At 39.5% G+C, this 14,300-nt stretch overlaps 1 protein-coding gene across 5 annotated transcripts in view; it reads left to right on the top strand.

The window, feature by feature from the left end:
* Positions 1–14,300, top strand: part of POGZ (pogo transposable element derived with ZNF domain) — a 48,050-nt gene that overhangs the window by 19,339 nt on the left and 14,411 nt on the right. For 2 of the 5 annotated variants that reach the window (XM_032635510.1, XM_032635493.1), the window contains 6 exons: positions 7,288–7,463; positions 8,621–8,729; positions 9,961–10,251; positions 10,359–10,550; positions 13,040–13,146; positions 13,815–14,152. In XM_032635510.1, the coding sequence (XP_032491401.1) occupies positions 7,288–7,463; positions 8,621–8,729; positions 9,961–10,251; positions 10,359–10,550; positions 13,040–13,146; positions 13,815–14,152 (1,213 nt within the window). Of the gene's footprint in view, positions 1–7,287; positions 7,464–8,620; positions 8,730–9,960; positions 10,252–10,331; positions 10,551–13,039; positions 13,147–13,814; positions 14,153–14,300 lie in introns of those variants that run through there. The other 3 variants (XM_032635483.1, XM_032635502.1, XM_032635520.1) reach the window with 2 other exon arrangements.

The raw sequence follows: 14,300 nt of genomic DNA, 5'->3' as shown, positions 1-14,300 counted from the left end.
TGATTCACTTTTTATAAAATAGATCCATACAGATTGTACTTGTTTTTTTCCCTCAATATGTAGTGAATATCTTCTCATTTTAATAAATCTTTTTGTAACATTTTGATGACTATTTCCCATTGTTTGGCTAACTGTTATTAGCAATAGGTTGTAAAGCCGTGTACTACTACTTTAAAGGGCTATTGTGAACATCTCTGTCTCTCTTGTCTCTCTTGTCTTTTCTCACATCCATAGTTCTGAGAATACATTTCTAAATGTCAGATTGTTGGATCAAAGGTTATCACAATCTTTAAGGATTTTGATCAATATTTTTCCTGGATTGGCCATCTAGAAATGGTGTATCCATTTACATTTCCATTAGAGGTGCACCTGGTGTTCTTAGTGTTGGATATAACCATTTACCTCCCTTATTGTTGGACATTTACTACAATCCCATTTTTTTGTGATTACAAACAGTGCTGCAGTGAACATTCTCAGACATTGTACCTGTGCCCACTGTGTAAGCATATCTGTAACGTAAAGTGAGATTGCTGGGTCAGGCATTTAAAATTTGTTAGCGTCAAATTGCCATAATAGATTGCTCTACATAAGTGGATACTGAAAAAATAAAAATTTTTTTATTTATTTATTTTGGCTGTGCTGGGTCTTTGTTGCAGCTCACAGGCTCTTCGGTGCAGTGTGCAGGCTTAGTTGCAGTATGTGGGAAGTTGTGGTGCACGGGCTCCCTAGTTGCAACGCGCGGGCTCTAGAGCACGTGGGCTCAGTAGTTGCATCTTGCAGGCCTAGTTGCAGTATGTGGGATCTTAGTTCCCCGACCAGAGACTGAACCCAGGCCCCCTGCGTTGGGAGCTCAGAGTCTTAACCACTGGACTACCAGGGAAGTCCCTGAAAAAATAATTTTTATCACATGAAAAATCCTTAGAATTTTTTTAAACCTATAGTGACCCTCATGTATATAAAGATGAGGAACCTCTATCTAGAGATTTTCTCATTTTTACAGATGCAGAAACCAAGGCGTGGAGAGTCTAAATAATGTACTTAAGGTCAAATAGTAAGCGACTAAACTGGATTTGAATTATTTAGACTGCAAAACTTGTGGCCTTCCCACTGTATTATACTACTTTCCTATGTTTCTCTTAAAATAAGCTGTCAAAGTGGCTATTAGCCACCAGTTTAGCTGAATTTTTCTTTGATCCCAGCATTCCAAGGCCCATGATGAGCATCTCATGACACACTGATGTGACCTACTCTCTTTGAATGGACCCTTGATTCCTGTGGCCTGTGTACAAAAATTTTTTGAAATATGAAAATGGATTTTATTTACTTTAGAAAGCCCTAGTATTCAAATTAAAATGTTAACCTGTGTTCGTGGTTTAAAAAAAAAGTGGGGAGCTTCCCTGGTGGCACAGTGGTTGAGAGTCCACCTGACGATGCAGGGGACACGGGTTCGTGCACCGGTCCGGGAAGATCCCACACGCCGCGAAGCAGCTAGGCCCGTGAGCCATGGCCGCTGAGCCTGCACGTCCAGAGCCTGTGCTCCGCAATGGGAGAGGCCACAACAGTGTCTCGGCCCGCATACCGAAAAAAAAAAAAAAAAAAACTGGTAACCACAGTTACGTATGTCTTGTGTGTTCATCCAAAAATTCTTTCATGCTGGGAGTTCCCTGGTGGTCCAGTGGTTAGGACTCTGTGCTTTCACTGCCGAGGGCCCGGGTTCAATCCCTGGTTGGGGAGCTAAGATCCTATAGGCCATGCAGTGTGGCCAAAAAAAAAGGGGGGGCTCAAAACTTCTTTTATGCGTAGATAAGCACACAATTGTGTGACTTTCTAAAATCAGATACTCTTGAAGTGCCAGCGTTATTCATTATAGCCCAGAATTGGAAACAACCTAAGATGTTGAATGAATAAGCAAAATGTGGGACTTCCCTGGTGGCGCGGTAGTTAAGAATCTGCCTGCCAATGCAGGGGACACGGGTTTGATCCCTGGTCCGGGAAGATCCCACATGCCATGGAGCAACTAAGCCCGTACGCCACAACTACAGAGCCTGCGCTCTAGATCCCAAGAGCCACAACTACTGAGCCTGAGTGCCAGAACTACTGAAGCCCGTGCACCCAGAGCCCGTGCTCTGCAACAAGAGAAGCCACCGCAATGAGAAACCCGCGCACTGCAACGAAGAGTAGCCCCCACTCGCTGCAACTAAAGAAAGCCTGCACGCAGCAACGAAGACCCAACACAGCCAAAAATAGATAGATAGGTAGGTAGATAGATAGATAGATAGATAGATATCAAAAAGGCCACATATATGACCCCATTGTTATGAAATGCCCATAATAGACAAATCTGTAGAGACAGAAAGTTAGATTGTTCGTTGCCAGGGCTGGGGGGAGGAGAATGGGGAATAACTGCTAATGGGTGTAAGGTTTCTTCTTGAGGTGCTGAAAATGTTCTGGAATTAAATAGTGGTGATGATTGCACAAACCTTGTGAATATACTAAAAGCCTCTAAATTGTACACTTTAAATGGGTGATAAAATATGTATGGTATGTGAATTATATCTCAATAAGGCTTTTTTCTTTAACAGAGTGTTAGGAATAAAATTTTAGAACATTTTTACTATTTTTGCTGTTCTTCAGAATCCACCACTCAGCATTTAGAAATTATTCCTATAGTTCTGACTGATCATACGTTTGCATTGGAAAGGAACATTATGAAGTGAAATGAACCACTGCTTAATTCTGAGCTGTGAATGATATGAATTTAATGTTATACATTTTTTACTGTAACTATGATTTTCAATTCCTGTTTGGCCCATTTCAACTCCATTTAGCCCTCTTATCTCTGGGGTTTAAGGCTGTGTAAGTGAACGTAAAAGAATGAAGAAAAAAAAATCAAGACCTTCAGATTTGTAAAACAAACAGAACATGTTGTGAGAGAAGCTGCTAAATCTTCTATTATTTAATCAGTTTATGGCTGTGGTACCTAGTTTATTGGAGAACAAACTTACAGGTAGGGGATTGGTCAGATAATTCTTTTAAAGGCTTTTTTTTTTTTTTTTTGTGGTACGCGGGCCTCTCACTGTTGTGGCCTCTCCCGTTGCGGAGCACAGGCTCCGGACGCGCAGGCTCAGCGGCCATGGCTCACGGGTCCAGCCACTCTGCGGCATGTGGGATCTTCCCGGATTGGGGCACGAACCCGTGTCCCCTGCATCGGCAGGCGGACTCTCAACCACTGTGCCACCAGGGAAGCCCGTTTTTAAAGGCTTTTTTAAGTCTCAGGGTTCTAACTTCCTCTTTCATTCTCTGGAAATAGAACTTCATAAGACCTTTGAATTGTCAGAATTTCTTTTAGGAAAGACTTAATAAGAATGCAGAAATCATTAAAAACAACTCATTTGTTAGAATTGGAATTATTATAATTCATTAGAATTATAAGAATGAATTTATAGAATACATTAAATAAATATTTACTGTGTGACTTTAATTTACCCAGTGTGACTTGCCGTATGCTGGTTTTTGCTTTCAGTTGAATTGTAAACCTAGTCTAGGCTTAGAAACCTACTTTTTTGTTTGCACTTTATTTTTGGAAAGGTCCTAACAATCCACCAAAATTCAGACATGACCCTGATGTCAGAGAGAATATTTGCAGAAAATGCTTGTGTTAGCATTCTTTATAGTAGTAGAGTATGTGCAGATTTCATGGGAGCAAGGCCTGTCTTTTGAGACTTGCTAATGCTGGTTGATTTCACATAAATGCAAAAAATTTTCCATCCTTCCCTTCCTATATTTAGTTGAAATGTTGAGTCAGTGATTATCTTAAGAATTCTTAGGCTTAGATAAATAACAGATAATTTATTTTCTTTTACCCTAGCAGTTAAAATAGTGAATAGAAAATACATGTTTTTGCTTAGTCAATATTTTCAACCGTAAATTGCAGAGGAGTAAAAAAGAGATGGATGGGGAACCTATATATTAAAAGAGATTGAAGAGGTATGTCATCAGTTATACTTTATGAACCCTTTTGTAACATAATTCAAACAAAAAAATGTAATTGTCAATTTGAATTCTAACTGGGTATTTGATATTAAAGAATTGTTCATTCATTCATTCATTCATTTATTGCCGCACAGTGCGGCATGTGGGATCTTAGTTCCCCCAGCAGGGATGGAACCCGTGCCCCCTGCAGTGGAAGTGCAGAGTCCTAACCACTGGACTGCCAAGGAAGCTCCCAAGAATTGTTGTATATATTTAACTTTATTGAGGTATAATTGACAAATAAAATTGTAAGATATTTAATGTGTACATTGTGGTGATTTGGTATATGTATGCATTGTGCAAGGATTCCCACTATCTAGTTAATTAACACATCCATCACCTCACATATTTATCCTCTTTTGGGGGTAGGGATAGGGGGTAGTGAGAACATTTAAGTTCTGTTCTCTCAGCAAACTTCAATTATATCATACAGTATTATCCACTCTAGTTACAGAATTATTATAATATTTTTTAGGAGTGATAATGGTGTTGATATTTCCTCTTTTTTTAAAGTCCTTATCTTTTAGAGATATATGCTGAAATATTTATAGATGAAGTGATATGATCTGAAGCTTGTATCAACATAATATGGGAGCTGGTAAGAGAATGAGAAGTATAGATGAAACAAGATTGATTAAGTTGATAATTATTGAAGCTGGTATAGGTACATAGAGATTTATTATAGTGTTCTATTTTTATATGTATTTGAACATCTCCATAATAAAATATTTAAGTTAAAAATATATATAGAGAGAGTCAATAAATTGCCAGTGTAATTAGCATAGCTAGAATTTGGAATTTTTTATCTGTCAACATCTATAATTACTAGTCTGCTGGCCCAGTAACTATGAGGGTCTAGTCCACTGATGGACTGTCAGTTTCTGGGAGAACATGGGACAATCCAAGGTTGGCCCATTAATAGCCACCTGTATACCCACTTTGGTGGTCTAGCTCTGTAGCTAACTGTAGTGACACCATTTGTCAAGTGGAACTTAAAGCTTCAGGGGAGTCCATCCCATTCTGGTGATTTGAGGTAAAAAAGTTGCAGTATTTTGCTTGAATCTTTGATTTAGGTATTGGGTTGGCAAAAAAGTTCCTTTGGTTTCAAAATAAAAATAAAAGACACATTTTTCATTTTCACCAAGAACATTATTGAACAACGTATTCACCATTTTGTTCCACTACCTTCTGCCATTTTTCAGGCAACTTCATAATTCCATCTTCCCAAAACTTTTTATCTTTTTGAGCAAAGAACTGTTCCAGGTACCTTTTACAGTCTTCCAGGGAATTGAAATTTTTTCCATTCGGAGAATTTTGTAAAGACTGAAATAAATGGAAATCCGAAGGTGCAATGTCTGGTGAATACAGTGGATGAATCACAACTCCCCAGCCAAGCTGTAACAGTTTTTGCCTGGTCATCAAAGAAACGCAGTCTTGTGTTATCCTGATGGAAGACTATGCATTTTCTGTTGACTAATTCTGGATACTTTTTGTCGAGTGCTGCTTTCATTTGGTCTAATTGGGAGCAGTACTTGTTGGAATTAATCGTTTGGATTTCCAGAAGGAGCTCATAACAGAGGACTCCCTTCCAATCCCACCATATACACAACATCACCTTCTTGGGATGAAGACCGGCCTTTGCTGTGGTTGGTGCTGGTTCATTTTGCTTGCCCCACGATCTCTTCCGTTCCACATTATTGTACAATATCCACTTTTCATCGCCCATCACAATTTTTCCGTTTTAAAAACGGAATATTTTTGTTGCATTTAAGTAGAGAATCACATGCAGAAATAAGGTCAGGAATGTTTTTTTCACCTAACTTATGTGGAACCCAAACATCAAAGCGATTAACATAACCAAGCTGGTGCAAGTGATTTTCAGTGCTTGATTTAGATATTTTGAGTATGTCAGCTATCTCCCACGTGATGTAACGGTGATTGTTCTAAGCTAATGTCTGGATTTGATCGCCGTCAACTTCAACTGGGCTACCCAGCCGTGGAGCGTTGTCCAGCGAGAAATCTCCAGCACGAAACTTCGCAAACCAATTTTGACAACGTTTGGTCAGTCACGGCACCTTCTCCATACACTGCACAAATCTTTTTTTGCATATCAGCATTTTTACCTTTCTTGAAATAATAAAGCATAATATTGCCAAAAATGTAAATTTTTTTCTTCCATCTTCAGTATTAAAATGGCTACACAAAAAGTCAACAATCTTGATAAGTTTTTTTTAAATGCACACTATGGCACCTGTCCCAATACAATCTAACAAAATTGTTTTGAATGAAGTTAAAGACAACTAAGTGCTACTAGAGCCATCTTACAGAAAAAAAGAACGTGCTTTTTGGCAAACCCAATGTTTTGGCTCTCTGAAATAGAATTTCTGTTTTGGAGTATTCTTTGTAAATCAGGAAACTTAGTATAAATGATTTTTTAGCCAATTGTAGCAAATACAGGACTTAAAAACATTACAAAATTACTCTTAACACACATGAAAAAGAATTTAAAATATTTCCAAAAAATTAGCCAGTGTTTTAATATTTATGATATTTGTTACTATTTATTAATGAATGAATCTTCTTAAGTCATATCAGTTTTACTTGGTGTTGATTAGTTTTGGCCAGGTCTTTTCTTTATCAGTTCTGATGACATAAAGAAGGTAACCTGTCAGTCTCTGTGTTCCCATACCTATTAAAGACAATGGATGTTTAGAGAATGTGTTGCATTTCTGAGATTTGATGCGCTAGGAAGAGATCCCATTTTTTAGATTCTGTGTACTTGCTGAATTAATGTTTGTAGATGAATATACCTCTTTTTAAAATATAAGGTGGCTTAGCTAACAACAAATTACATTCTGATAAAATAGGTTTTTACCTAGTTAAAATGTGGGGAAGGAACTTATATCTTACTTTGTTTTGCTGATTTGGTATGGGGAGATTATTTGTGGTCACTTAAATCATCAGAGTCAAAGTGATAGCCATGTAGAAGTCTTACTGTGTGTGTTAAGACATCCCTAGTTAAGATATATGGGGGAGATTTTAGTGAACTTTCCCTTCCTGTGTATTTTTCTGTTAGTTGTAGCTTTGGGTGAAGCTTAAATATTTGGTAAGTTTGCTGACATTAAACCTGAGGTGAGTGACAGTCTTGGATATCTTGATATATGGGGACACCATTTCTTATCTAAGACCATTGTGTTGCTTATAATGGTGGGTTTATTTTCTCTTACATTGTTTTTTTTTTCCTCTTCCCTTTAGCTGGCAATTCTTTGGTCCAACAAGGTGGACAGCCGCTCATCCTAACCCAGAATCCAACCTCAGGTCTGGGTACAATGGTTACTCAACCAGTATTGAGGCCTGTCCAGGTCATGCAGAATGCCAATCATGTGACTAGTTCCCCTGTGGCCTCACAACCAATATTCATCACTACACAGGTAAGTAGGACTCTGAATTCTACTGAATTCAGACATGGTAGAGGAGAGAAAGACTATGGGAACCTTTGAAGGCTCTGACTTAAGAGTCTTTATCATCATTAGAAGTGGTTCTAAGTCCTATCTTTTGATTTGGCTTTCTCATTTGCTAGTTTTTAATTTGATGCTGACTTTAGCAGAAAGCCCAACATAGTGTACAGCTGGGTAATCTCCTCTTTATACCCCTGGAGGGCTATTAAGTAATTTGATTGAGGTCTAGGCAGGAAAGAGTGGGAAGCTTGCATTAGGAAGCCTTAACACTTGGTCCTCAAGGATTCTCACCCTTTGCTTGGGCTATTTTTCTTAAAATGGGGTGAGTTAGTTGACTTATGGAAATATACATGCAAGATTGGTGAAGTGCCGGGAGATCTTTGGAAGAGAAGGAAGATGACTTATTTGATATAAATGTGAATTGGAGTTGAAAGCCTAATGCTGGTATGGAATGTAAAGGCAAATGCTTTTTTCTGCCTTGTCTAACAAATTTCCCAGAGGTGTATGGCCTTTGAAGTGGACTTTGGGAACAGTTTCGTACAGTTGTTTGTATGTTGAATCACTCCAGTGAATACTGTTAGTGTCATTCTTTTGCATTCTATGCCTTTAGCAGTTGAGGGGCCAGTTTGTGGATGAGTTTTTTTTTTTTTTTTTTTTGCGGTATGCGGGCCTCTCACTGTTGTGGCCTCTCCCGTTGAGGAGCACAGGCGCTCCGGATGCGCAGGCTCAGCGGCCATGGCTCATGGGCCTAGCCGCTCCGCGGCATGTGGGATCTTCCCGGACCGGGGCACGAACCCGTGTCCCCTGCATCGGCAGGCGGACTCTCAACCACTGCGCCGCCAGGGAAGCCCCTGTGGAGGAGCTTTTTAAGCTGAGGTTCTCTTAAGACAAGAAGTAGGTTTTCATTTTTGTTCATATGTACCAAAGCTCATTCTCCAGTTTTAATATTTGCCACTCAGAAGTTTGCCAGAAGTCCAAAATTTCTCCATCTCAGTCATTTAAAAGCTCTAGTTCTAGAGAGAGAATCATTAGGTAAGGGTGTGGGCATTTTTTTGGATATAGGTCTTAATGCAGTCTCTGCTAGTGTTAGCTGATCTCCATGTTAAAGATCATTTTGCTTTTTAATGCAGGGATTTCCTGTAAGAAATGTCCGGCCTGTACAAAATGCAATGAATCAGGTTGGGATTGTGCTGAACGTACAGCAAGGCCAAACAGTTAGACCAATTACACTAGTCCCAGGTAAGGAAAAATGTCTACCCATTTGGAATAAACCAGCATCCAGAAGACTTGTTTTTGTTGTCTCAAAATATTCAAGGTCATTTAAAAAGTGTATTTAACGGAAATCTAAAACTACAAAAATCATACTGATTTAAGCCCCATTTTTAAAAAACTCTAACCTTTGGCCAGGGTGGCGGTTTTATTTTTTTAACCTTTTACCACCCTTCATAAGGCAGTAAAACAGGGTTTATATAGTTATTTTTCTGTTTCTGCTGTTTTATTCAGCTATTAAGTTTGTTATCCTGAAGAACTATTATTAATGCAAACTCCCAAATTCTGTATTCCTTATAAGTCTACTCACTTACATGGTGGGATTATAAACTTATTTTGCTTTACTTTTATAGCATAGATTTGGAATATAAATTAAACAAATGGCATACATATCCTTTGAGGATAAATATTGACAATGGCTAGTTGTTTTTTTTTTAAGAAACCAAATTGAAAGATAATTTTTAAAAATCTTGTAATTTTCCCCCAGTTCCATATTTAGTGTCTATAAGTTTACTACAATTCAGGCCAAAAAAGGGTATCTTAATTTAGTTGTAGTAAAGGTATCTCTGTAGCTTGTCTTCCTAAGTTTTTGTTGTTGTTCTGAGAGCCCATAGGGGTTTTTGGCCTTCAGTCTCATGAGCCTATCCTATCTAGTTCTGATATTTCTTAAATGTTTGTCAGTGAAATTGTCTATAGTTGAGCCAGGAGACTCACCTTTGGGACATCCTAGTAGAATGGCATAGTCTGTCTTCTATTTGAGTTTGTATAAGAGAATGAAAGACTCCTTTAGTATTCTGAGAAAGATCACTTTTTTCAGAGCCAGCTCTGCCCTTTGGCCTATATATACCCATACTGCTTCCCACTCTATACCTATTATTCTCTTCCAATAACAAAGGTCAAGCTACTCATGATTGTATTCTTGGAATAGAAAAGGCAGTGTGGTAAGGTGTTTTGGGAGGAGTTGATGGGACTCTTCTTTTAATGTTTTCAGGGCTGATTACTAAGGCTAACTTGTTTTATCAGTTTGTGATACCTGTTGTCTTACACATTAGAATATATGCTTCCCTTGGGAACCTGACAGTCACCAATCAGTTTGGGGAGATAATCTTTTCCTATTCCAATATTTCCAGTAAAGACATGGAGAATGTATTACAGGTGAGCTCGTTGACCAAGTTTTGGTATTTTTGTCTCTCTTTTGAAGCCCCAGGTACCCAGTTTGTTAAGCCGACAGTTGGAGTCCCACAAGTGTTCTCTCAGATGACCCCTGTGAGGCCAGGCTCCACAATGCCTGTGCGGCCCACCACCAACACCTTCACCACCGTCATCCCAGCCACTCTAACCATTCGAAGCACCGTCCCACAGTCCCAGTCCCAGCAGACCAAGTCCACTCCCAGCACTTCTACCACTCCCACTGCCACACAGCCGACCTCATTGGGGCACCTTGCTGTTCAGCCTCCAGGCCAATCCAACCAGACTCAGAATCCCAAACTAGGTGAGGCTTGGGAAGAGGAGATGGCAGAGCTGGGATGGGTGGTGGGTGGAGAACAGATGATTATCACTTGGCCAACAAAGCTCCCTCCTTCCCCTCTCCACCTGCAGTGAGCATTGCCAGCTTTGTCACTGTGAAGCGACCTGGGGTTACAGGTGAAAATAGCAATGAAGTGGCCAAACTGGTGAATACCCTTAACACCATCCCTTCCCTGGGCCAGAGTCCTGGGCCAATGGTGGTATCCAACAACAGCTCTGCGCATGGCTCTCAGAGAACCAGCGGGCCTGAGTCTTCAATGAAAGGTACGATAACCAGAAAGACTCTGGGCAGCCAGTCATTCAAAAACATTAATAAAGTATTTGTTGTATCAGAACTCTATACTATGAAATAGAGAAATAAAATAAGGTATAGTTGCTATAGTGTGTTCTCACAGAAACTTTAGTGTAGTAAAGAGGATTGCCACTTGTGAAAAGTGTAACTGAATCAGCCAGAAGTTTTGTGTTAATTGTTCTTTGGAGATTAGTAAAATGGATTGGTTGATCAGAGATCAGTGGGATAATCAAAAGATAGTTCATGGAGGAGGTGGATTTCTGAACAAGATTTTATTTTATTTTTTAATTTAATTTATTTATTTTTGGCCGCATTGGGTCTTCATTGCTGCACGCGGGCTTTCACTAGCTGCGGCGAGTGGGGGCTATCTTCATTGCGGTACGCAGTCTTCTCATTGCAGTGGTTTCTCTTGTTGCGGAGCACGGGCTCTAGGCTCATGGGCTTCAGTAGTTATGGCTTGCGGGCTCTAGAGCGCAGGCTCAGTAGTTGTGGCGCACAGGCTTAGTTGCTCTGCGGCATGTGGGATCTTCCCAGACCAGGGATCGAACCCGTGTCCCCTGCATTGGCAGGCAGATTCTTAACCACTGCACCACCAGGAAAGTCCCTGAACAAGATTTTAAAGTTGATATTTAGTAGAGAGGTTTTCAGATGTAGAAGGATATGAGCATAAGGATTTTCAACGGTCTGGAGCAGAGCTTGACAGACTTTTTCTGTAAAGGACCAGATAGTAAATATTTTAGGTTTTATGTACAATATGGTCTCTGTCACAACTACTTAACTCTGCCATTGTGGTACAAAAGCAGCCACAGACAATATGTAAATAATCTACTCCACTAAAACTATTTATGGATTCTGAATTTTGAGTTTAATTTTCATGTGTCAGAAGATCATTTCTTTTGCTTTTATTTCAACCCTTTAAAAATACAAAAACCTTTAACAAATGGTGTTGAGAAAACTGGATATCCCCGTGCAAAAAAAATGAAGTTGGACCCTTTACCATGCACCATATTACAAAAACTAACTCAATGAATTAAAGACCTAAACAAAAGAACTAAAACCATAAAACTCTTAGAAGAAAGCATAGGGGAAAAGCTTTATGACACTGGGTTTGGCAGTGCTTTCTTGCATATGATACCAAAAGCATAAGCAACAAAAGGAAAAATAAATGGGACTACATCAAAATTTAAAACTTTAGGGCATCAAAGGGTTAGCGTTAGGGAGAGTGAAAAGGTAACCCACTAAATGGGAGAAAATTTTTTAAGAGTACTTTAAATCATATATCTGATAAGGGCTTAATATCCAGAATATATAAAGAACTTCTACAGCTCAACCAACAACAAAAGAACAAACAATCCAATTAAAAAATGGGCCAAGGATCTGAATAGAGATTTCTCGAGATACACAGATGGCCGTTAAACACCCAAAAAGATGCTAAACCTCACTCACTAATCATTACAGAAATGCACATCAAAATTACAATAAGATACCGCTTCACACCCATTAGGATAGCTCTTATCCAAAAAACAGAAAATAATAAGTGTTGGTGAGGATGCAGAGAAATTGGAACCCTTGTACGTTGTGGGTGGGAATGTAAAATGGGGTGATGGTCCCTCAAAAAATGACACATGAAATTACCATATGTTCCAGCATTCCACTTTGAAGTATATACCCAGAAGAATTGAAAACAGGGACCCAAACAGATATTCGTACCCCCATGTTCACAGCAACATTTCACAATAGCCTAAAGGTAGAAGCATCCCAGATGTCCATCAGCTGATGAATGGATAAACAAAATATGGTATATACATACAATGGTATATTGTTCAGCCTTAAAAAGGAAAGAAATTCTGACACATGCTACAACACTGATTAACCTTGAGGACATTATGCTAAGTGAAATAAGCCAGATACAAGAGGACAAATACTCTGTGAATCCACTTACATGAGGTACCTAGAGTAGTCAGACTCACAGAGACAAGAGAGAATGGCGATTGCTAGGGTCTAGGAGGAGGGGGCAATGGGGAATTATTTAATGGGTGTAGAGTTTCAAGTTTTGCAAGATGAAAAGAGTTTTGGAGATTGCTTGCACAAAAATGTGAATGTTCTTAACTGAACTGAACACTTAAAAATGGTTAAGAGGAAACTTTATGTTAAGTATCTGTTACCACAATTAAAGAAAAATCTTATATAACCACCACTACAACAAAAAATGTAAAAGCTGTTCTTAGTTCATGAGCCAAACAGAAACTGGCAGCTGGCTGGATTTGGTCTACTAGCTGTGATTTGCTGACCCCTGGCCTACAGTTAGAAGAATGGTAGAAGGAATGTGCCTCATAGCAGTTTCTCATGCTTGCTTACCAACCTTAATATACCCTTCAGGAAGTGTTTAACCTTTTTCCAAAAGGCCAGTAGTCTTTTTCCAGTATCATCTTATTAATCTTATTGATGTTCTCACTTCCAGTGACCTCTTCCATCCCAGTGTTTGACCTCCAGGATGGTGGACGGAAGATATGTCCACGGTGTAATGCTCAATTCCGTGTTACTGAAGCTTTGAGGGGTCACATGTGTGTAAGTGATCACCTGTGATGGAGATTCAGCTTAAATGGCTACCACTCACTGTATACCTCCTGTAGTGTAGTGTTGGGAGCTTGTGAAGCAAGGACTCTGAAATGGCTTGGAAGCTTTTTAAAGGGTTACTCTCTTTCGGCCTGTTTTAGAATGAACTCAGAAATGTGATAGGATATATTTAAAGACCCTCAAATAGGTCAGAACATATGTGACCTTAATTCCTTAGTTCGTAGATTTTGAACTGCACAGGAGGACAGGCCAACTTGGCCTCAGTCCATTTTCTATTTATTGTGTCATTGGATGAATCAGGAGCTATTAACCAATTTCTAATTCTAGTCTTTTCATTTTTTGGTATTAGTCCAGATGCAAAGGTTGAGACTTCTTCCTACCAGGGAGCTCAGAGCCAGGTTATGCTAGTGAGTGGTTAAAGGATCTAAGACAGGAAGAAGTACAAAGTATGGTGTTTGGAGTGGCATATAGCTGTAAATACACACACACACACACAAAAAAGAGTGAAACCTGGAAGCATTTTAGAAAACTGCAGGGTGAAAGCTGGTTGAGAATACCTAGAACCAAACACTTACAGAGAAATGTTAGTGAAGTTGAGGAGTTAGCACATCTCAGCCCCCAGGAGAACCAGGATGATCAGATGTCTTCTTTCTTTATAGTACTGTTGCCCAGAAATGGTTGAATACCAGAAGAAAGGAAAGTCTTTGGATTCAGAACCCAGTGTCCCATCAGCAGCAAAGCCCCCATCCCCTGAGAAAACAACTCCTGTTGCTTCCACTCCCTCTTCTACACCTATTCCTGCTCTGTCACCACCTACCAAAGTACCAGAGCCAAATGAGAATGTGGGTGATGCCGTCCAGACCAAGCTCATTATGCTAGTAGATGACTTCTACTATGGACGGGATGGTGGCAAAGTAGCCCAGCTCACAAACTTCCCTAAGGTCGCCACATCTTTCCGATGCCCACATTGTACCAAAAGGCTAAAAAACAACATTCGGTGAGTGTTGAAGAGCCTTGGAGCTCACCTTGGACAAGTGAAGTCTGAAAGCTTCTTACATGTTTAAGTCTCTGTTTGGAGAATGGCCCTAATTACTATCCTTTCTTGCTAAGGATTATCATTAAATCAATAACTAGTACTGTAGAAG

The sequence above is a fragment of the Phocoena sinus genome, chromosome 1, assembly GCF_008692025.1.
Source record: "Phocoena sinus isolate mPhoSin1 chromosome 1, mPhoSin1.pri, whole genome shotgun sequence".
NCBI classification, from domain to species: domain Eukaryota; kingdom Metazoa; phylum Chordata; class Mammalia; order Artiodactyla; family Phocoenidae; genus Phocoena; species Phocoena sinus.
The sequence above is the reverse complement of the archived record's forward strand: the minus strand, read 5'-3'. Positions and strand labels throughout refer to the sequence as shown.